General features: G+C 47.4%; 1 protein-coding gene across 3 annotated transcripts in view; it reads right to left on the bottom strand.

Annotated features, from left to right (window-relative positions):
• Positions 1-9,029: 9,029 nt before the first annotated feature.
• LOC144158584 (uncharacterized) overlaps positions 9,030-24,659 on the bottom strand; it is a 56,702-nt gene continuing 41,072 nt past the window's right edge. For all 3 annotated transcript variants that reach the window (XM_077689569.1, XM_077689568.1, XM_077689570.1), the window contains 2 exons: positions 23,156-23,276; positions 9,030-10,912 (listed from right to left, as the gene is read on the bottom strand). In XM_077689569.1, the coding sequence (XP_077545695.1) occupies positions 9,445-10,912; positions 23,156-23,276 (1,589 nt within the window). In that variant the 3' untranslated portion in view covers positions 9,030-9,444. The remainder of the gene's footprint in view (positions 10,913-23,155; positions 23,277-24,659) is intronic.

Raw genomic sequence — 24,659 nt, 5'->3', positions numbered from 1 at the left:
CTTCAGAACTGATGCTGATGATGATTGCTATTGGTCACCAACAGCCACCAACACATGGAGGGAAAAAAAGCTTAGAAGAGGCCCTGACGTCACACCCAGCGCAGCCGGAAACGCCATTTTTGTAAGTCGAATGGCGGACTCTTTTTACCTCTCTCTCGGTGCACCTTCTCCGCCTCCTCCGTCCTGTATCGCCTCTCTTGTCGTAGCACTGCCAGCGCCGAGCCGGCGGAAATCAGCTGATAGGCAGGTAGAAGGATGTTTTGCAGCACGTGACCGTGAACCTAAACGCGCGGTTACACCGTTACACGGCCTTCAGTGTGGCCGCAGCAGTTTTGCGAAGCGGCTCGCTCTAACATGCCGCAATGCTCGGTGCCAGGTTGCAAGTCGCGATCGGTACCCAAGGAATTGCATAGGCGTCACTTTCCACCGGTTAGTGCATCATTCCGCTGACTAGTATTGCTGTGCATTGGTGTGCATTCATCCTTTGTTTGCAATCGCCGCCGATTATAGGTTCCCAAGCGATGGAGAACGCCGCATACAGTGGGCGAACGCCGTGCGGCTACCGGAGTGGAAAGTGCCCAAGTGTGCGTTGCAGTTTCACTGGCAATCCCAGAGATGACTAGTCAATTAAACGGCCGTTCTATATATATAGGTAAGCAGCACTTCATGCAGATTTCAAGCTAAAAAATTGCGGAATGTTTTTACCGTTGTTCGCATGCCTTCGATAAATTTTTTTGCGAAGGAGGAGGAGGAGGAGAAGCAGGAGGCAAAACGTTTTATTGACCAACAAAAAGGAGAGGGTGGGTGGCGTCAATAAACTTTTTTTCGCCAAGTTTCAACTTGTCTCAGTTTCAATAAATTCAAGGTGATATTAGTTCAAACGTTAACCTCGATCGCAGTCTGAAGCGTTGAAAAGCGAAATGCAGAGCGAGACCACAAAAAGATCCAGATTCCAGATCCAGCACTCTTCCAGTCAACAGACGGACACTAACTAAGGTAATAGGACGATCGAATTATACCAACTGGGAATCTAACTTGTAACAATTGCAAGGCCACTGCCGCGCATTGCCGGCCTAGCAACTACATGCAGCGGCGATAACCAAAAATTGAGTTGCGAATCGTTCGGTTGCAAGTCGCCTACGTACTCCACACCATGTATCACTTCCCGAAGATCCACCTGACGGGTGTCCGCGCGTACGACGGGACGGCGCGTTCACGATATCTGCACTTCAATAGGCGCGTCGTGATCGCGACCGGAGCAAAAGCTTGACGCGGTACAAGGTGCACTTGCAAGTAGAAATTAAATGACATATTCACATCGGCGCAGCTGTCGCAACTCGCTGCATCCTTTTCGAGTTCCGCAAGACCACAGCGCAGCAAAGCGAAGCTGGGGCGGTATTCTCGAGTTTTGTCCCTTTTGCGTCCCTTTCAAAAGTGTCCCTTTTGGCGAGCCCTGATTGGCTAAAAGCAAACAACCGGAAGTGACGTAGCGCAAGCGCGCCAAACCTGCTGCCAACGCCCACTGCTTAACCGGAAGTACGTCACGATGAAAGGGACGCAAAAGGGACGTTTTCAAAAGGGACAGTTACGAGAATACCGCCCCAGCAATCTTCGCAATCGGACGACAAGGCAGGCGCTGCCTTTCCTCCATGACTGGCGGACGGCGAGCGGGCCGTTTCTGGGACGCCGTTGCTAACGCGACTTCCAATGGCTGCCGAAAACACGTGACTTCCTCCACACTTTTTCCAATGCGCGGTGATAGGTGGGGGCCTCTCCTAACCTTTTTTTTTCCTCCATGCACCAACACGAGGCCCCACGAGTTTGATTCCTCTCTACCTCCCAGCGGCGGAGCGCGGCGAACCTTGAGCAGACGACGGCATCGAGTAAATGGTAGCGACGGCATATAAATGGTAGCGAAGCTTCGGGCGAAAAGCGGTTCGGAACCTGTTGCCAGCGACATCAGCATGGGGGCTTATGGGAGTGGCGATTGAAGCGCGACTATGTGAGGAGGGAACAAACACTAGTAACAAAAAACCAACTTTTGTTCTACAACAAAACATTTATATTTTACGAACAATATTTATTTCTGAATCACATTATTTAGGCCCAGTGTGCAAATAATTTATGAAAATGCTGTTCATTCTTAAAAACCTTTTTTGTAGCGCCCTCTGAAGAATGGCACATGTCATTGCTCTGTGATGCAGTCCTTGTAGTGTTCGGAAACAAAGGCGCTCCTAAAGTTCGTCTGCTGGGAAACGCCCCTCGCGTGTTTTGGTGGTGCGCATTTGCATTCGTTCTTCCTTGTTAATTTGATGTGCCCTTAATTTTTGCTGTGCGTGGACTTGCAAGGTGCGTTGTATCGTCGGTGAACATGTCTAGTACCGTGCCCGGCGAGCACAGCGAACTACGGGACGATGCTGCCAACGGTTGGAGCGGAGCGCTTTCCTCGGTACCTACGGAAACGATGTGCTGCAAAAGGTTGCAACAGCAACTCCCGTACGCCTGGCGTTTTACTGCACCATTTTCCTCTCATTTCCACAGGTAACGCGAAACTATAGTACTGTTAATACGTGCACGGGGGTTGTGTAAGGGGGCGTGGTGGTGCTTCGAAAAAAAATGGGTCTAAAGCTTTCTTATGTCACAGTTATCTCTTGATTTCACCTCAGGCTGGCTCGCAGCAAGTGGTGTCAATTTTTCTAGGACTTCTCAGCGTAGTACCACTCGAATTTAAACGAGTTGCTTTAATTGTCTATCTCAGTGTCTTCTCTATTGCATTACAACGCCTGTAGTAAGCTTCCCGCACATGTATGCGCAAGCATTATTTACATCGCAGTACTGTGTTGTGCTGCTCCGTGTTGCGCTGCTGCCAGATCTTTCCTGCTATGTGCTTTTACATACTGCCGTCTCTTTCGTTTGAATTGATCCCTTTTTCCTCTTTTTACTTATCTGTTGCGACACTTTCCTAATAATGCAACCAGGAAATTGCAGGCGTGAATGCTGAGTGAACTTCTGTAGGAACCCATGTCTACTTGATAAGACGCCGGTGCAGCTGCGGTGTGCTCGCTGCACTTTCGTGAATCGGCATTCCTGCGGCCCGGTTTTCCGTGTCAAGATGCAGTGCCTAGTTCTTTTCTCTTGTTTCGAAGTAGTTCTGCTGTTGACGCTTTCATTGCTCATAATGCTATGTGTTACGGGTAAAGTCAATTTTTTGGCGCGTAAGGAAAATCATAATGCATGTAGTGCCCACGAACATTTTGTACTTATTGTATACGTGCTGATTTTGTGCAGTGTGGTAAATTTGTTTTATGTTTATCCTGGAATAAAATTCAAATGTCTTGATTATAGCATGACTATGCGTTATTTCTTCTCTTAGAACAGAAGTACACAAACTGAGCAAGCATTATATAACCTTGATCTATGCTTAAGGCACGCACGCAACCTGCGTATGTGCGACGCAATTAAACCCAGCAGTGGCGTTGGTATAAATTGGTATCGGGGTAAGGAGTGGGCACGTTTTTTATATCAAAGGGGGCAAGTGTCATTTTGTGCTCTTGTATCCCAAGGCAGAAAAAAATTCCGGTGGGGGGGGGGGTACGTTTGCCACCCACTGCAATTAAAATAAGCAACTGATTGCTTTTATACAGCAGTGGAAGGCATGAATACAGAATAAAGGTTCAGAGAAGATGCAAGATGTTTTTATAAACAGCGAGTCGAATCATACGACAGTATGCTAAAGTACGATTCTCTAGTCACGAGTATAAGCTGGCGTTGACTTGACGCACACACGCCAAGGGCTCGCCAACTTGCGTCAGATGGCAATGACATGAGCCCTCAGCAATCAGAGGCCTGCTAAGGCTATTTTGAATTCAAATTTTCCCGCTAATGCCACCAAAATGACGTCACTTTTTGACCGGATCTTGCGTCACATCCTGTTTATTTTTGTTCCGCCGGAAGTGTTCCCTCTTCACACAGATGGCGCTAAGCCCCATGAGCAGCTAAAGAGCCGCCATTTTCTGAACGTATGGGCTTCTATGGAAGCTTCGCTACCAGTTATATTTACCTTGCCCTGTCCGCCACGTCACTTTCTCTTCTGTGCTGCAGCCATGTAGTCGCTTGTATACGCTTTCCTTTCCTACTTTATAACAAACCCAGTTAACCCCATATAACCGAAGTCCAGTGTTTTGTATCAGAACCCACAACGACACAGTTGTTGACAGGTTTAACACCCATTTAATGCACACTTGAAACACCCTAATGCAAAGCACTCAAACTACACACAAATGATAAGCACTCAAACCTCTAACAATCCCAAACCACAATTAAAAACTAAACCCAAAAGTCTCTACAATAAAGTTCATATACAGTCCAATCCAAGGACCCCTGTCATTAATTAATCACCGTGACTCTGGTACTCTATAACAACTAGTCCTTAGTTGTGTCTAATCATACTGTCTCTATTGAACTAGCCTACCCCAGTCGTCAGCGCTGACGTGTCGCATCCTTGCGTGGCCGCGACTCAGTGGTAGCCGTCCTCGTCTCGCTTCGGTGCCTGCGTTCGATGCGCGCGGCCACTCCTTGGACGGCGTGGGCTCCGCGCGTCCTGACTTGTTTCCTCTGTGGCTACCCCCTGGTAGTCGCTGCCACTGGAGGTCCTTGATGCCGGCTAACATATCCAGGCTTAGCCGAGCTAAGCCGCAGCCATTTTTCATTTTTCAATTTCCGCATGCTTGGTTTCCCAAAATTTCATTCAATCATTCCATTTCCGCTATTAAAATGGTTGGACACATTAGAGAGTTTTAGCAGTCCATCTGTTCCGTCCGGTACGTAGCTAGCGTGTTGACCGGGACCCGTCTGGGCACTCGGGCATTCGTCACGGTAGGGGGATTAGTTCCGCTGGCCTGCCTTCGCCATGTCCGCGCCAACCCCGCCCTTCTGCGCGCGCAGGCGCAGACGGGTCCCTGTCAACCCGGTAGCAACGTACGTGACGGACCGGATGAACTGCTAAAACTCTCTATTAACTCAGCATATTAAGCGTTCTTGTGCAAACCGTGTACAGGCCATTACACTGTCGGTCTGATTCAACAGTGTTTAATTTCCTGCTTATGTTATTTCTTTCCGTGCATTCTTATTTTTGTTTCCGTTTTCAGGACAGCACACTAGAGCATATTTTTATCTCTTTGGTTAATTTTATTTTGTCTTATTTATTTACTTTCTTATATTTTCAAAGTTTTGTTGGACTAATTATAAATGTGGCAATTCCGCCGATTCAACAATGTTACACAAATGCATGACATTACAAAGTTATAGCTACGGGGTATCTCACAATGCTCCACAATGAAAGCATTTGAGAAAATTAAATAAGCCAGCACCTCGTTACCTGGATCAAGCAAATCCAGCAATTTTTTTAGACAAAAAGCTCTGCCCCCTTACATTTCTAAGAATACTGCGAATTTTAATAAATACATTTTTTTCTCTGATGATTTTTAAATGTCTTTCTGCTCTGAGTTGCACAATACCCTGAAGCATTGTTACAGGTTGTGTTTGCCAGGGTCAACAAAAATGATAAAATCGTGGCGGCACTTCTGAAAAAGAGATCATGAAACAAGTTAGCAATCCTCAATATCAAGAACATGTAGTTGCACTTTTTAAATAGAAATATTATTCATGTAAGGCCTATTCCTTCCACATTTGTTGTTGTACGATACAAAAATGTGCTTGAATCTGGCTGGATAATTCCTTCTATTACTAGTTTTTTTCCCAATAAAGCCACTGGAGCACAATTTTGTGAATATGTGCACCAACGACCAGGCCTGCCAACTCGCATCTCGTCTTGTACACTGCACAGTACTGAGAGGTCACCTCCACACAACTTGCTTTTTCTGTCGCAGCACACTCTCTATCTTCCGGCAAACTCATGTACTCAAGAAAACCTTGCGATATCACTAGGCTACATCCACGGCAATAGGCATTATTTTTGTAAATGCAGCCAATGAAACTGGCTTGGACAAGGAAGCTAGCTTTGGCAAACATGGCAACTGCTTGCAGCCAGTACTGTTAAGTGGCTGCACCCTATACTACATTTCATTACCATCATTGTGCATGTTTCGCATATTTGGAGTCGTGCCTAGACATTGTTATGGTTTAAAACAATTAAAAGGCGTAATTTCCAATTGTGGCACCATTTTTAAGTTTCAATTTTTTTCTAAAAATTTCACTTGAGTAAAGACTACTGTACCACGCAAGATTTGGCACCTGAACTTTTCCCCAAGTTTCCAAACCCTCCTTCTCGAAATTACTGATGCTGTTATTATTCTCAGCAAATGTTTATTTGATTTGAAGATCAGAATTGCATTTGACGCATTGCATAATCCTCACCTTTAAAGTGTATCTCAGACACCAAAAACAGAACAAGTGATCACTACCTTGACAAAGATAAATATTTCTGGCTTTCGGAATGGTGTTCTTGGTTGTACACGAGGGTTGTCATGGGTATGATTTACCATGCCCAATGAGATTTCGCCTCCCAAATATTTCTAAATTGGCACTGCATGCAGCAACAAGGGGCAAGACAGCATAAACAGATGTGGGAGCACTTTTTGGAGCAGCGGAATTTCGATTTTGGAGCAGAAGAACCTTGATTTGGAGCAGTTAACGACACTTAGTATGTCATCTTGAGCGACAAAAATAAAATTTATGGAAAGTCTGGGTAAGAAGTGCGTTTTGGAGCAGAAGAACCTTGATATGGAGCAGTTAACGACACTTAGTATGTCATCTTGAGCGACAAAAATAAAATTTATGGAAAGTCTGGGTAAGAAGTGCACTTTTAATTCGCTTTTGAAGGTACATAACACTGCAACAGCATTCGAAGAAAGGTTTTTTTTCTAACAGTATCACATGGTACGAACTGCACTACCCTTTTACAAACTTCTTAAATTCTGAGGCTATAATTATAGACAGCACAGAGTTCCATTAAAATATCAAACAGAAAAACTAAGCAACCGCAAGGCGTTTTTATTATCATTTCAATGCTAAAAATATTATTTTTGCAACCCCAGGCCATGGCAAAAGGTGTGAAAAGCAAGGTCGGCAAGGTGAGAGTTGTGTCACTAACAGCCCCCTCCCCTTTCATTTAATCATTCAGAAGCACGTTCACCACGGTCGTAATTCGACTAATAGTGGCGGCCGCTTTTCTGATGGAGGCGAAAACGCCCGTGTGTTCACGATTTCGGCGCATGTTAGGCTCCCAGGTGGTCAAAATTAATCCGGAGCCCTCCCCTACGTCTCATCGCCTGTGTAGTGTTGGCACGCTAAACCTCATAATCAATCAATCGATTCGAGTAACGTTGGTATGTTCAGCCACCTTGCTTTTGCCAATAAATTTCACTTCAGAGATAATTTACTATTACTAGTGTCCAATAATAACCGGTCTCATTATCGGATGCTGCTTGAACATTTCACGGCGATTGCCGCAATGTCTGTCGTGTCGATAGTACTATTCCCGCTGCTCGCGAGCTCGCGGCCAAACTCAGTAATAACTCGGCATTTTAACACTGCAATAGGTACGAAAGTTTATTTTAAGCATGCACCGCGCCTTACACAAGAAGGAACTATGGCGAAGCATAGGCGCCACGTTGTTTTCAACAAACACCGTCTTTTGAGCTGCGCAAGTTCCCGAAACAGATCATCTGACTAATTATAAACCCAACAACCTGCTTAATCTAAACCAGAGGAGAGATCGGTGAAATGAACAGAGTGCCTGAACAACGAGCGGCCGCTTCACTCGGCGCAATGTTTTTAATTCTCCATACCAAGATGGCAATGATCAGTGGCGCTGTTGCGGAGATATGGCACTCTGAAAATTGCGGTTTTTGCATCATCTTGCACCAATTAAATTTCGGCTCAGCTGACTAGGTATATTTTAAGGCACTTTGCAGTGGTCTTCGATAAGAAAACTTGACAAACGCACAAAAAATAACATGCAATTTGCCAATGTGAGGTTTGAAAAAGCTACTACATTTTTGCTTGATGCACGTTTTTTTTATTGATCAATCAATCAAGCCACTAAAAAGTGTCACCTTGGGTGTGCTCGAGAGTTATGCTGTGATGTTGGCATTTCTCCCCACTCAAGCTGACGTGCACATAAAAATTGCTGTTTTTCACTGTTTCGAAACAGTTTGGTATTTGGTACAATTTCAATTTTCAAGCTTCTCGAGCAGCTTCGCACAGAAAAAGTGTTTTGTATCAGAACTGTGCAATATGCTCATCTGCCTCACCTTTGAGCATTCTACCCATGTCCATCCTTTATTATGCAAGAAGTTTTCATTTATTGGGTTAGTGTTTTTCAAAGGTTCCTCATACAGAGGTTTCTTTGCAGTGTAGTGAATGCTCTGGATCAGCCAAGCACTTGTAGCATAGATGATTAAGGACACTGATAGTGGCTATGCTGAAGTGAAGCTACTCATAATAGATCTGTTAAGTCCTTAAATGCTCCTCTGAGATACGCTGGTGACTTGGGGAACCATGTCATTATTGCACGTTATGCATAACCAACGTATGGGTGCTTGCAATTTTTTTTAAATGTATCAAGTGCACTGGTGTCACACCAGTGTGAAATCTCTTTGGCAGTGTAATAAGTGAGCAGAAAATTTGCAATGTTTTTTTGCGACAGCAGATTCATTGTGACTGAGTTCCCGTCCGGACAACTTTTCAGACATTGTGAAATTCAGGCATTTTGCAGGCGTGCATTTTCTTGTTTCTCCAGTGATTGTCAGTAAAGCACTTATAGAAGGGCCACATACATAGGGCCTCTTGAGAAGGCAGTTTTTCATAAGAAAGGTTACACATATTATTAAAGGTCTTTGACATGCTAAACACACAGGGATTTACACTAGGATGCCATCTTGCATGCTTAAGCACACTATCACCTAGCACAACTCTTCTGGCAGATGCCACATGCGGGGCTTCTCAACAACGTGCACATTCTCACAAAAAACCAGGTTCCTCTTTGTATAAAGGCTTTCTGAGAGATATGGTACATGTAGGGCCTTTCGCCAGATTCCACTACCTCATGGCTGACCAGCTAGTATCTTCCCATAAAGCTTTTCTGCGAATGCTACACTGATAAGGCCCCTTGCCAGAGCAATCTGCCATACTTGTACAAGTTAGCTTTTCATACAATGATATCTGAACAGAAGCAGCTAAACACATCACGCGTCTCACCAGGACGCACTCTTCATAAGCAACCAGTTTGCTACCTACAGTAGAGCCCTAATGACAGATGCTGCACATGTAGGCCTTTCTGCGGAGTGCATGTTTCACAGGTAACATGTTGCCTCTTACAGTAAACTTCTTCCGAAAGTTTTACATCTGTAGAGCCTCGCAACACATTGCAATCTTTGGTGTGTAGCAAGTGAACTCCTCAGAGTAAAGCTTTCATGAAAGATGCTACACACGCCTCTGGCCAGAGTGCAATCTTTCATGAGCAACCAGGCTGTCCTTTCGAGAAAAGCTTTTCTGACAGGTGCTACATTTGTAGGGCTTCTCTCCAGAGTGCAATCTTTTATGGACGACCAGGCCACATTTGAAATTAAATCTCTTCTGGCAGATGCTGCATATGTAGGGCTTCTCAGCAGAGTGCAATCTTTCATGAGCAACAACATGAGTTTTTCGAGTAAAGCTCTTCCTACAGATGCTACACAGATAGGGCCTCTCACCAGAGTGCAGTTTTTCGTGAGTATTCAAATGGTCTTTTCGAGTAAAGCTCTTTTGACAGGTGCTACATATATAGGGCCTGTCACCAGAGTGCAATCTTTCGTGAGCAACAAGGTTTCCTCTTAGACTGAAGCTCTTATGACAGATGCTACACACATAAGGCTTTTTTCCAGAGTGCAATTTTTCATGTTTATCCAGGCCATATCTGTAACTAAAGCCCTTCTGACAAACTCCACACACATAGGGTTTTTCGCCGGAGTGCCTTTTATCATGAATAGCCAGGGTTGTTTGTGTGGTCAAGGTTTTCTGACCCGCAGTGGCCGTGTAGAGACTCTCCCGAGAGTGCAATATTTCATGGTTGGCTAGCGTGGATTTCCTCATGAAACTTTTCTCACAAACGCTACACTGATAAGGCTTCTCACCAGAGTGCGATCTTTCATGAGCAACCAGGCTATCCTTTCGAGTAAAGCTCTTCTGACAGATGCTACATATGTACGGCCTCTCAGCAGAATGCAATCTTTCATGAGCAACCAGGCTATGCTTTCGAGTAAAGCTCTTCTGACAGATGCTACATATGTACGGCCTCTCAGCAGAATGCAATCTTTCATGAGCAACGAGGCTATCCTTTCGAGTAAAGCTCTTCTGACAGATGCTACATATGTACGGCCTCTCAGCAGAATGCAATTTTTCATGACAAACTAGGTTAGCTTTCCTGCAAAAGCTCTTCTGACATTTGACACACACAAAAGGTCTTTCACCAGAGTGCACTCTCTCATGAACAACCAGGTTACATTTTTCAACGAAGCTCTTCTGACAGACGCGACACACGTAGGGCCTCTCGCCAGAGTGATATTTTTCATGAGCAACCAGGCCCCGTTTTTCAGTGAAACCCTTATGACAGAATCTACACACGTGGGGCCTCCCACCAAAATGCAATTTTTCATGCCGAACAAGCGCGGAACTGTTAATGAAGCTCTTGTTACAGGTGCCACACACGTAGGGCTTCCCGTTGGTGCGCATCCTCATTGGGTTGTTAAGGCTGCGTTTTTCGCAGAAAGGTTCTTTGCAAACAGCGCCGCTGTGGTGTGCCTTAGTGGCACACATTTCCTCATGAATAGTCTGGCGGTTGCGATGTTCCCAGGACAGGCAGCAATGCCGCTTCCCTCCAAATGGAATTTTCTTGCTGTCGGTTACAAAAGTCCTATGTGGGAAAAATGAGACAAGATGACTAACAATGCAATACTATGACACAAAAACAAGCTAGATTGCAAGTGCTTGACCAAAAAAACAGTTTTGTGCTCAGAAATTCGGGGTTCGCGCGAACACTTCCAGCTTCACAAAGCAGAGAAGACACAGGGTCTCAAAAAAACTGGGCCACCTCTACTAATTTGAAACCTGGAAAGGGGCGAAGCATGCAAGTGAACAAATGTATTCAAAGATTGTATGTCTCTCTCTTGCCTCAAGACATGCGCTGATTGGCCGCTATACAGGCACTAGTGGGAGGAGCAATCACGTGCTTGCTGAGGCGGTGGTCCGTCTCGGTGTCTTAAGCCTTGACGTTTTTGCCAACTTTGATGAAACCATTTGGGGGTAGAGGTATACAGCTTTGCTGTAAAAGTCGTCTTTAAAGGGTGAAGCGTTATAGCGCGAGGTGTTGGAAAATGAGTGTCCTGGTGTGTTCTTTTAGAATGCATTTTTGCTCATGTAGATGAAATGTGCTAGTGCGACAGATCCGAAAACGAGTGTCCTGGTGTGTCCTTTTAGTACATGTTACGTTCTAGTATGTGTCATTGGTAAACGAGTGTCCTAATTTTAGTACTGCGACTACCACCGACAGGACATGTCGACAGCCCGAGCCTCTAAAACGCTTTGCCCCTACAATTTACTGTACATTTCATACTCATATTTACAGTGGCTGATATTCCACCAAGTTCAGTGTTTAAATTTTCATGAAGAAGAAGTAAGCTTTATTTAGATGACAACCACAAACACGAAAATTACAAGCAATCCTACTATATGAGTGTGAGGTTTTTAAATGTAAGGGCAAACAGAAATATGTTGTTACGATGCCTCAGCAACAGACGAAAGAGAGGACACCAGTACATACCCTGGATAACACCTTAAAAGGATGAGCTAAATCGTAGCCAAAACATGATGCTAGGCATGCTCACACTAAAGTGCAGAGAGAAAAAGAAAATCTTCGTGTCCATGACCTGTCTGGTGCCTTCCATCATCTAAATATGCCTTGCAAATACATTTGTGCTCCACGCTTTTCTCTCCGTAACATCATGTCTATGGTTAACCATCGCCCACATCTTAGCTTGAGTTCTAATTTCCAGAGATTTTTTTCAGGTTTTTTTTCTTTGTAACATCTTGGTGAAGGTTGCTAACCATCGCCAACGTCCCACATTGAGTTCTAATTTGCAAAGACTGTGGAGCACTTCACCATAAATCTCTGAAGTGGTGCAGTATTCTGTGTCAACATGGCTTAAGCCACCAAATCTTGATTGATAATTTATGTGGTTAATGCGCCAATGCAGCACAGGTGAAAATTTTAACCACCTGGGGATCTTTAATGCACGCCGAAGTCTGAAGACACAGGCATTTCCACTTTCGCCTCCATCGGAATAAGGGCTGCCACAGCTGGGAATCCATATTGTCATGTGTCAGGGCACCCCCTGAGAAGTGGACGCATCAAAACCCCCGAAAAAACGAGGAAAAAGAACAAAGGAACGGCCATTTGAAGTGCGTGCCAGGAGCGCGCCAATCAGCAAGCGCCAGCGCCGACGCACCGAGGAATCATGGGCAAAGGTGGCAGCGCACTGGTCGGCCAATCAGGGAAGGCTACGCATGGGACAAGTGGCGAGATGACCATATAAGGGCGGGGAAGAAGCAAGAAGCCAATGGGAGTGCGCCACGAGAGAGCCCAGAGGGTATAAAAGCGGGGCGCACAGAGAGAAGGGAGAGGCAAGAAACCGAAGAAATCCAGGAGGTGGCCGGAGCACGTGAGCTTCGGGGAATGAGCCAGCGGGACACGGCCAGGCCATCGACCACGCCATCCGAGCCTGGGCGGGAGCGGGCCGACTTCGCATCGGCACCGTCATCCTAGGTGCACCACGAACCTGTGTCTTCGTGGCCCCAGAGGCATCGGTCGGGCACCAGCGGCCAGCATCCACGCTCCGTCGACGTTCGTCTCAACGGCCCCGAAAGGCGACGTTCGTGCCAAGCCTACCTGAGACCTCCAGCGGCAGCGGCTACCAGGGGTAGCCACCGAGAAAGTGCGCCGCCGAAGGGATGACCGCGCACATCGAACGCCGGTATCAAGGACATCCAGCGGGAGCGGCTACCAGGAAGTAGCCGCACAGGGAACGTCAGGACGCGCGGAGGCCACGCCGTCCACAGAGTGACCGCGCGCATCGAACGCCGGCACCGAAATGAGACGAGGACGGCTACTACCGAGTCGCGGACACGCAACGGGTGCGACACGCCTGCACCGACGAAAGTGGGGTAGGCCAGTCCATTACAGGGACATAGTTGTAGGACAAAACTGAGGAGTTGTGGTACGAGAGGAATGAACTAGAACTGTATGAGTGTATTTAAAGGGTACTTAGTGTAGGACTTTATTGTAGAGGCTTTTGGGGTTTGATTTGAATTGTATATTGAGCTGTTGAGTTAGGGGTTTGTATGTGAGTTGTATTTTGGGATTGTAGAGGTTTGAGTGTCTATCGTGTGTGTGTAGTTTAAATATTGAGTGCTTTGCCTGAGGGTTTTTTTTTGGGTGTGCATTATTAAATGTATATTGTTAAACACATCAACGGCTTCCCTGTGCCTATTGCTCCAAGCTGGTAAAGACCACCCCACCATCCGTTCACGTGACAAATATTTGGCGAGCCTGCCAGGATTGATTTATCCTCACCCAGGGTATTTCCATCGGGCCCAGTCACGTGTCTAACCAGCTTGGAGAATGTATTTGGAAAGGTTAATGGCGCTGTGTAACACGTTAAGTTTGACAAAAGAAGAGGCGATGGTTATGATAGACAGAATAGCACAGGAAGATGGGAAAAAGGCTGCTAGGGAAAAGGAGCTGCTAGAAATAAAATTACGCTTGGCGGAGACTACTAGTGAAGAGGATTCCTGCGGGGACTTGGAGCATACTTTGTCAGGGGCGGCTACACCGCGTGATAAAAGCATATGTCCTAGGAAACTGATGGCCCCTTTCGATTATAAGCGTGATGATTTGGACGCTTACTTGCATCACTTTGAAAGGGTTGCTGTAGGGCAAGGGTGGAATCGGAGCGAGTGGGCTACGGCCCTAAGCATGTGCTTGGTGGGAGAGGCACTCAGTGTGTTTGATTACAGTGAACTATAATAGGGGTAGTGTGCTCACTGCAGAGCACCCGAACGAGGCGCGATGAGGCCGGCGGCGTCGACATTTCATAGTTTTCGCCCGCTCCGCTTGGTGTCGCCACGGTTCAAAAACCACGGTAGAGGAGCTGCGCGGGCGTTCCTCGATCTGCGTGCATTCCGGCGTGGTGGTTTGATGGTTGCGGCGAGTTCATTTTGCACCTGTGATTCCGTTCCTGGTGCGCGTTTGGTTATTTTGTTTTCATTGAACTGGGAAGTCATCAATGTAGCGTGCGGCGCGTATTAGTTGGCCTGTAAGTCTCCTTCACGAAGGAAACAAATAAGCCCGGTAGTAGGCAGAACCATTGCTACGCGCCGGGCTGCAAGACCGGCTATGTAAACAAAGAAAAGTGGCCCTAAGGTGGCCCTTTTTAGGGTACCAAGAGAGGCTTCTCGAACAGAGCATTGGGAGGGGAACCTCCGACGTGCAAATAAAGCACTGAACGACGACTGCGCTGTGTACGAGCGGCGCTCCATCATCCGCGAGCTATTACGCGCATGTCGTGCAGGGACGAGGGGCCCGTAATTTTCGTGGAAAGCCACGCTTGGCACCAGCTGCTGTGTCGACTATTCTACCTAACCTACCCGAGTACGCATCGAAGAAAGTACCGTGGGGGAGGCTGCCGAGAAAGTGGAACCGATCAGCTGGGGAAGAAGCAAAATCGTCACCCAATGCAAGGCGTAAAGGGCGTTTCGAAAGTACCTAATGTGGTAGCAGTGAAGACGAGGTTGCGCTGAATGAGCACTCACAAGAGGAGACTTCCACTGGCGAAGCTGCACGACCCGAGGCCGTATCTTCTGCGATAGATTAATCTCTACAGCCAAATGACTTTTTGGAAACGCCGAGCACACACCTTCAGTATTCTGGACGAAGCATACACTTCGTGGAGAAAACGACACAACATTTTGCTGCACATCTGTATTGAACTGTACCATGGAACTAGTATCTGAGAAGGTGTGATGTTCATTCGCATCAGGCTGTCTAAGGAGGTCGCGATTGTGACTCTTATGCAAGGATATTGTGAAATTTATACTGTCGTACGGCTTCACTTCTTTGTTAGAGTAAACATGGACAAGTCTGGCCCGCGGGAATGATCCAAGCACCTTAAGATGAGATGTAACTGAGCAAATAAGGCGGTTATTTTGCCTTCATGATCAGCCCGGCCTTAAAAAATAAATGTTTGCTTCTGCTGCCTTGGGCAGATATTAAGGGCTTGAGTATTTGAAATTTTCTTCGGTACGGGAGGAGAGTGCACGTATGCTTAACGGGTATTTGCTCTCATCAGTTATCCACTACACCTGTTCGCTCTCAAAAACAACAAGCGAAGGAAGAAAAAAAAATTTCTAGAAGGAAAAAAAACTTATTGTATTGGAATGAACTCCGGCACTGCGGGCCGAGTAATCCTCCGTAGATTTTGCGTGCTGACTTAATGAGGTTAGTACAACATCAGCTAAACAAGAAATCAAATTTTATAACGCTTTCTCATTTATTACAAAATTGCTCTGCAGCACGCAACAGCCGGTTATGCCTCTTCCCTTCAGGCGGGTATGCATCTATAAAAAGCATTAAGCTATTGTTAAGAACCGAGAACACGGACTGCAATCAACGTTTTTGAACGGCAAGAATGCAGGTTGTGTTTGTTTGGAATTCATCAAGAAGCTCGCAAGAAAGCAGCCTGACTCGCGCCACAATTGCACATCACGCACTGCACTCTTCACCTCGTATTCACTCGTGTGAGGCTTCTACTGAATGCACATCCACGCTTTTCATTACAAGCTGGCCCAGTCGTTTGCGGTAATACGTGCGGTGTTTCCCTGCGAGCCTACGCGACTACGTACGAGCAAGCTCGTTTGTAGCGTCCCTACCGTGGTTACGACAGCAGCGCCACCGCAAGCGGCCGCCGTTGTCGACAGCGGCGGCTTCACTCTGGCTGCACCTCTGAGCACACTACCCCTATTCTAGTTCACTATAGTTTGGTAGAATGCCCGCGGACGAATCCAGTGACTATGACAAGGTCAAAGTAGCTTTGCTTCGGAGGTTTCGGCTAACGACCGAAGGTTTTTGTGAAAAGTTCCGAAGTTCGAAACCAGAAGACTCAGAGACAGCAAGCCAGTTTGCTGCACGATTGGCAAATTATTTTGACCGGTGGGTAGAGCTGTCGGGGACAGAGAAATCCTTCGAGGTGCTCAGGAAGCATATGGTTGCTGAGCAATTTTTGGATTGTTGTAACCCCAACTTGACTGTGTTCCTTAAGGAAAGAAAACCGAAATCGCTCGCCGAAACCATAGAGCTAGCAGACAGGTTTGTCGAAGCGCAAGGCTTGAAGAACTGGAGTAAAATGAAAGAACCGATGCAGTTGCGAGACAACCAGAACCAAAATGGACAAGGTGCAGGGTATCGGGCCCCACCGACATGTTTTCTATGCAACCGCGCAGGGCATAAGGCCACCGATTGTCGTATGGGATTCACCCGGGGTGCCACTCAACATGCAGTGTGCCAGGCATGTAATAAAAAGAAACACCGCACAGAGGACTGCCGGTCGCGCAGCCAAGACAAAGTGGCTTGCATGGTGTGCCCCAGAGCTAGCCCTAGAGCGCTTCCTAAGCAGAAAGACAAAGAGGTCCAGGTAGAGGAGGAGGCGGCAGAGCATAATGAGGTCACAGCGATGGACACAGATTCGCAAATGCCGGTCGTGTACGGAGAAGGGGGCAGCGGGTGTCGGTGTTGAAGGACAGCGGTTCAACTACGGTGCTCGTCAGGAGGAGCTTGGTCAGAGACCAGGATTTAACTGGAAGTAAGGCGGTTATCATCATGGCTGACAGCACTAAGAGATCGCTGCCAGAGGCAATAACTGAAGTTCAGGCCCCGTACTACTCAGGAAAATTAAAAGCCAAGTGTATGGAGGACCCACTGTACGATATTATCTTAGGCAATATACCTGGTGCCAGGAAAGTAGATAATCCAGATCCCAATTGGAGGCGCAAGTTGGAGGGGAGTAAAAAGCTAGCGGACTGGGTTGATACACAGCCGGTAGATGAGACAGGGGATACGACAGTGGGAATAATAGCAGCAGTGCACGCAACAGTGAAATCTGAAGAGGACAGAAGGAGGACAATAGTAGAGGGTGCTGTGTCGCGAGGGTTGAGGGTGACCTTAAGCGAATTAGCGTAAGAGCAAAAGAAAGATGCCTCACTGAAAGAGTGCTTTCGAAAGGTAGGAAAGGAGGTTAGGCGAACGTGCAACCCCAGTATATACAAGTTTCAGATAGTGGAGGGAGTTTTGGTTCGCCATTGCACCTTTGGCGGGGGCAGACAAGTGAATCAGGTAGTAGTTCCAAAGAGTCTCTGAAGTTCCGTTTTAAGGCTAGGACATGTCAATACTAGAGGTGGACATCTAGGAGCACGGAAGACGGCTGCCAAAATTACTGAAGAATTCTTTTGGCCGCGTATACACCGTGACGTCCGGAGATATGTGAGAGCATGCGGAGAATGTGGGAGGGCCGTCGCTAAGGGGAGAATCGCTGGTGAGACGCAAAGGCGGCTTAGCCTAAACAACCAACACAATGAGGCAGTATGCTCAGGGTGTTGGCGTGGGCGTAAGGGAAACAAAATGTGCCTTCAACTACTAAACTATGGTAAAACCAATGCGGCCCAGTGGTGTGTTTGCGGAAGAGTGAAGATAAAGTAAAAAAACAATACACTGGTTGAAATCGTGAAGTCGACAGAAATAGGACCCATAATGGTGATGAAATAGGTTTTGTATTGCGGTGCAGCATTAGTGAACTGAATGAGTTAGTGATGAACCTCGGATTGAAAATAGGGGTGTCGAATAGTAGAAAATTGATGTGTTTGATTTGGTGATGCCATCGAACAGATAGTATGAGTAGAGTGGTGTAGGGGCATGACGTGTAAATATAAAAGTGGTTGCAAAGTGTGATTGAGGAGTGGGAGGAGGAAAAAAAATTCCCGCGCCTTCCCGCGAGGGGAACACGAGTAAATGCAGAGCATTGAGGCCTCAGTACTGATTGAAGGCAGTGTTGCTTCCATCGCTTCTTCCGTGATGCTGGAGTAGCAGACACGAGTAAACATGGGCACGAGCGTCAACCAAGGGAGGAAGGAGCAACGCAGTGACTGAAACACGAGCGACCGCTAGCCGCTATATTTGCAGCGCGCGCAGTAGAGGGAGAGCAGTACGGGAGAGCGAACGGGCTGATTACGACGCATGTGTGCGCCAGCTGCTGTTGAGAAAGAGGAGAGAAGGAGAGGCGCACCTGCTGCGGATGCGAAACTGTTGACACCGTCCGACGCAGGAACAGGTGAGGCTAAGAAATGCTGTGCATTTAAAAGTTAGTTTGTGCGGATTGAAAGAGTGTTGTCGAATAACAGTTCATTGGATTGGTTGATTGCAGTGATCTGTTCATAATGATGGGTTTGAATATCCAGGGATTTGAGAAAATGGTGTATTGATGACAGACCGGGAACGTTGTGTGAACCAAGTGTGTGTGTTCGGTACACGAGTGAACTACAGACAAGGGTGAAAAAAAAAACTGGTGTGGTGAAGTGTGAAGTGAAAAGTGCGTCGAAAGAAGTGAGCAGTGGTGGTGAACAGTGTGGACTCATGAGAAGTGAGTGATGGGGGCGGAACAACAGGACATCGATGGGCAAAACATCTCCTCAACCACCAACCGCGTGGAACAAGTGAACATCAGCGTCAAAAAGGAAGCAGTTTTTTTAGAAAAAACTCTTAAAGCGAGGGGTAATTGTCATGTGTCAGGGCACCCCCTGAGAGGTGGACGCATCAAAACCCCCGAAAAAACAAGGAAAAAAAACAAAGGAACAGCCATTTGAAGTGCGAGGCAGGAGCGCGCCAATAAGCAAGCGCCAGCGCCGACGCACCGAGGAATCATGGGCAAAGGTGGCAGCACACTGGTCGGCCAATCAGGGAAGGCCACGCATGGGACAAGTGGTGAGATTACTATATAAGGGCAGGGAAGAAGCAAGAAGCCAATGGGAGTGCGCCACGAGAGAGCCCAGAGGGTATAAAAGCGGGGTGCACAAAGAGAAGGGGGAGGCAAGAAACCGAAGAAACCAGGAGGCGGCCGGAGCACGTGAGCTTCGCGGAACGAGCCAGGGGGACGCGGCCAGGCCATCGACCACACCATCCGAGCCTGGGCGGGAGCGGGCCGACTTCGCATCGGCACCGTCATCCTAGGTGCACCACGAGCCTGTGTCTTCGTGGCCCCAGCGGCATCGGTCGGGCACCAGCGGAGAGCGGCCACGCTCCGTCGACGTTCGTCTCGACGCCCCCGAAAGGCGACGTTCGTGCCAAGCCTACCTGAGACCTCCAGCGGCAGCGGCTACCAGGGGGTAGCCACCGAGGAAGCGCGCCGCCGAAGGGATGACCGTGCGCATCGAACGCCGGCACCGAAACGAGACGAGGACGGCTACCACTGAGTCGCGGACACGCAACGCAAAAGATATTACATAAATGCCATTGCAAAACATATTACAGCACAACAAGGCATATCTACCAAGCTGATTACTTGCAGATAGCTTCTTGGCAGTCGGGAACCCCCCCTCGCTTGTGTAAGCCAAGAGACGTGCATTGTCCTCCATGGATTATCCTCTCACTAGGCACAGCAGCAACTGACCTTGGAGCAAGCCGTGCGCTCATGACTAAGATGGGATGACGCGGGTTCAAGACTAAACACGCAAACATTAGTTTTGCCTTTGACTTTTAAGAATTGTAGAAGGAAAAGTGCAATGACAGTCACTCACAATGCATACATGATGGCGCTGTGCCAGCAGCAAAGCACATTCGCGCAATTTCAACTGCATACGTATTGGCTGTAGCTCCAGCTTGGCGAACCATACCGGCGTTTCATGTGAATATGGCCAGCCACATCGTTATCACCAGCAAACAATGGCATCCATCTATGACTTTGTTTTTGTTGATGGGTGGTAGTGTGGGCGTGCGGTGCACGTTTTCAGAGAAACTAAGCGCCTTGAATTAAAAAGTTACAGATATCTGGTGTTATGCTTATTTTATTGTAAAAGAATTGTCCAAACCCAGCCCCAATGCGCAAAAATTTCGCTGAAGAGAAAGCAAGCCAGACAAATGGTTTGTTGTAGCGAGGACTTTGTTGCATTGACCTCTAGGACTAACTGATGGAGGAATTGGAAATATTTCATTGAAGCAGAAATTTTGTTGAAGCGGAGTTCATTGTAGTGGGCTTCGACTGTATACAGAATATTGCAGTGTAAACAGTTTAATATAGTTGGGTATGATTATCCGTCTCAGTCGCTGCACAACTCAGAAGAGCTGATGGGTGCCATTTTAACACACAAAAAAAATGCACCGTGTCAGTGTGGTGTTGCTTATGACCTTCCGTTAACATGTAAAACGAAGATGTCACACAGGAGCCGCCTAAATACCCATTTTTGTGAGCACTGAACTCCTTCAATACACGTGCAGACAGTACTGTTGCCATCCATTGCCATGAATGGAGGTGGTCTTCAAATTGTTCAGACATGGGAGTTGCAAAATCTCACAAAGGGCAGCATGAAAAACAAACAGATGCAATGTATGCAATACAAAACTGCATAACCAGGGTGCCCAGAAGCTTACAGAACACAATTCTATACATTGGAACTTGACAGCTTTTTTGCCCATGTGAGTGACTGACTTCAGCTCTCGCCCAACATTCGTTGTCACTTGCATCGCTTCATATTCTGTAATTATTATTTTTCTCTTTGCTTCTCTCCTTTCTTGGCATACTGCACAACTTGTGCAATATACTGTTATGCACTGCATCACTCCTTTTTTCCATATTAACAGGACTGCCTTATTATGATTGGGAACCAACTGCTCAAATCACTTGCTTAGTCCCCACTAAGATATGATGCGGTGGAAACTGTATACGAAGATAGTCTACGCTCGTTACAGCGGATCTGGCTACAACGGACTTTCGGTTACAACAGACCATTTCTGTTGGTTTGTTTGGTCCCCATGCATTTTAAGTGAAGTCCACTCCACTCATAACGGACCCGGCTATAGCGGACTATCGGCTACAACAGACTAAATTTTAGGTGAAAATTGTTTTGACTGAATGCTTATAGCCGACTTCCGCGGTGCCGGCACCCGATATGCTTTTTCTTTGTTTATTTTGGCAAAGAAACTGTTATGTCTGGCAACATTGTCGGCAGCCGGGCCGTTGGCGCAGCCAAGCCAAGCCAGTGCCACTGGCCTTTTTTTTGTGCATGGACCTCCATGTTTTTGTGCAACCGGCGGCATGAGTGGCAGGCTAGCTGATTTCACTGATGGATGAACTAAATATCATTAACGCTGTCGAGCACGGCGAAAAACAGACCGACACCGCCAAAAGTACAGGCCTATCTAAGCAGACGGTCCGTTCGACCGTTAAGAACAAGGCCGCTGCCGATAAACGCTGCTGGTGGGATTGAACAACAGTGCACTCAGAGTTGAGTCTGCCTTCCATATTCACAGGTTTTTTTTGTGTGTAATAAAGAACTCAGGTTCAGTGAAGCTCGACATTCATTATTCCCACCCATGCATCGTTCGCGTTGTCTGATGAAAAAACTCCCAAGCATTTCCCCGAGGGTGAACATGGTTAAGTGCGAATGCACGGGGTGATGCTATGAGGGGGAGTAAAGTTGAAATCCGTTGGCATTCGCCCGTGAGCGCGCGCGAGCCGACCCACGGAGGTCTGGCAGTTTATCGCTGCATATATAGGGGGGTACGCCGCACCGAGCGCGCCGAGCCAGGTGGCTGAGAGAGGAGGCGAGCGCAAGGGGAGAGGGACAGCGGCGCACGGCAGCTGCAGCCGAGCGAGGGGGAGAGGAGAGAGTGTGACGTCACGGTGGAGAGAGAGGCGCGCGGCAGCTGCTGGGGAGAGGAGGCGCGCTGTGACGTATACCATGACGTCACGGCGCGAGGAGCGGTGCGGGGAGCGGCGCGCACCCGCGCAGCCACGGCGAGGAGGCGGAGCGAGCGCGGTCACGTGGTGAAGTGACGTCACCGCGCCGTTGCTACCGACGCTCCTCTCCGCTCCACGCCGTTGCTAGGGAGAGGAGGACTGCGGACGCCGCCGCCGCCGCCGCCGGCGGTGGAAGGTTTGGGGTCGCTTATAAAGTGCATTCGCACTTAAAAGGTAAGAAATTCCAGAAGTAAGATGTTTGCTCCCATCCTTTGTGTGCAATCTGCCAGTGGCCGTGCACAGTCCAACTGGTAGAACTTTGGACATTTACAGCTGTCCATAAGATTATATCGTATCAGCTGTTTTAATGCCCACACTATAATTATAAGAAATGCAGAAGCTTCCTTGGGGGAACGTCAAGCAGCGATCCGATTTGCTTGACGAACGGTGCCTCGTCACGAAGGGTTTTATAAGAGCCTAGCTAATTCTGCTGTCCACGACTGATTTTATAGCAGGTTAGTAATTGCTTCTTGTTATATTCTTGCTTTCTTTGCTCAGCTTAGCGTGCGTCTTTACGCATTCGACCGCATATGCTAGGCCTTTTCCAAGTGCCGGTGCTAAGCTTCGGAAACAGGGTTTTGAGGCGATTCTTTCCACTGCGTGAACGCTGTGCAGAGGTGCTGCAGGCACATAGAAAGAATAGTGTCTAGCATGTATGTGCAGTACTGGTGAAAGTTCGCACTTTTGCACTCGTATACCTCCTCCCCCCCAACCCCAACCCCGGTCGGATACTGCATACTTCAGCTACACCGGACGTTTTTTTCCGGATTAAGAGGGTCCGTTGTAACGAGCGTGGGCTGTATAACTTTTTGTTAATTTTTTGTTCAAATTCTTGCCTATGATCATATTGATCATGCTAAATGTAGATTCCTGTATACTAACAGGTGGTTTGCACGCTACTATATTCAATCGTACAGGAGAATACTAACTATATTGCTGTATGAGACAACCTCCACTCAGCAAAACAAATAACTGTTGTAAGCCTGTGCTTTCCACAGTGTCGATGTTCTACAAGCAACAACATTGCAAGCATTAGAACCAACCTTGAGTTACGTGATCGGCAAGGGCAGATGCATGGAGTAGATTTCGCTGCCACGTCAGCACCACCTCCTGAAGCAGAGACTTTCTCCGAGGGACAAGCTCGAGTGTCGTCCACATCCCAAACTGAAAAAAACAACCAGCCAGAGCAGCTAAAGGCAATCACTGTTGTACAAACCTACAGAGTTTTTATTTCAATGTCGATGATTTAGGATTACAAGAATTATCAAAGTGAATAAGTTCGTCACCTGCCTCAAGCAACTGCTTGGAATTTGTTTCACTAGCAAAAGCAGACTGCAGCAGGCAAAAGCTATATAGAGTGGCTAGGCCGAAACCCAGCTTGTACACTTGCGTAAAGAGCTGCATGAGGCAGGATCCCAATGGGAGGAAGTCTGGAGCTAAGGAGGCCATCATTCGCCTGGTTCCAATAAGTCTACCCTGTGTGTTGACTTTACAGGTGGTGTCAGAAGGAACACAATTTTCCCGGTGAGCCTGCCCGGAACCTGTCGCTCTCACACGGCTCACCGTTCCACAGCGGCACACGTCACAGCAGTGTCACTGACACGGACTGCTCGAGTTGCATACAGCTTCATTCGTCATGAGACCACTCGAGGCCTTCTGCTTGCAGACCTCTGCTTAGTGGTTAAAGCGTGAATACCACTCAAGCACTTCCTTGAATTCCAGTCTTTACAACAAACGAGGCTCACACTAAGTAAAGGACATTTTCAGAACACCTTAAACCCCTCCAACAATACCAAGGACATTGGAACCACAGTGCACCAGTTCAACAGTGACTTCATTGTACGGCACGAGATCAATTTAAAATGAATGTTCAACAAGACAAGTCCATGCAAGACTGTCACTGTTTTTTACATGCTCTCCAACCATTACCAGTACAGCATCCTATGAGAAGAAATGGTACATGATAGCCTGTTTGCCTGCCTTCAATATCAGAAACTGTAAGCATGACTGCAACTTGTTCCTCGTTTAAAGCCTCGGAAAGCACTCGGGTCCGCCAACAGCTCGAAAACACACGTCAGAAGCAGGGAGAGCTTCACATCAACAAGCTGACAGCCCAGTTTCATCGGCAGTCAGCAAGTCGGCCCGCCAGCAAAGGTCACATCCATAGCCGATCGCTGATTGCACGGTGAATGCGGGCCCATCCCCATACTGCTGGTGACAACTTTCTAAAACAGTGTCGCTGGTGCACGAACAATCGACAACCAACGTAGCTCTCTTGAGCCCAATTACAGGTTGCAAGTCGTCAGAGGAAGGGCCATTACTGTCTGTGTGCACATGTGATGTTATTAGAAGGTTCTTTGGACCTTCGGGGTGCCGCGAGATCCTCAAATGAGACGTACAATGGGTGAAATGCATCAAATGGTTTGTATCACCGCAAACTCAAGGAAGGGATAGAAAAATCAACTCACAGTTCTTTGCGGAAGCCAGTCTTAGGCAGTAACTAATTACTAGTAACTAGTTACTTTTTGTAACTTGTAATTGTATCTA

The sequence above is a fragment of the Haemaphysalis longicornis genome, unplaced genomic scaffold, assembly GCF_048455015.1.
Source record: "Haemaphysalis longicornis isolate Haplotype H1 unplaced genomic scaffold, Haemaphysalis longicornis Haplotype H1 scaffold_10, whole genome shotgun sequence".
NCBI lineage: Eukaryota > Metazoa > Arthropoda > Arachnida > Ixodida > Ixodidae > Haemaphysalis > Haemaphysalis longicornis.
This window is presented reverse-complemented; position numbering and strand designations above follow the sequence as displayed.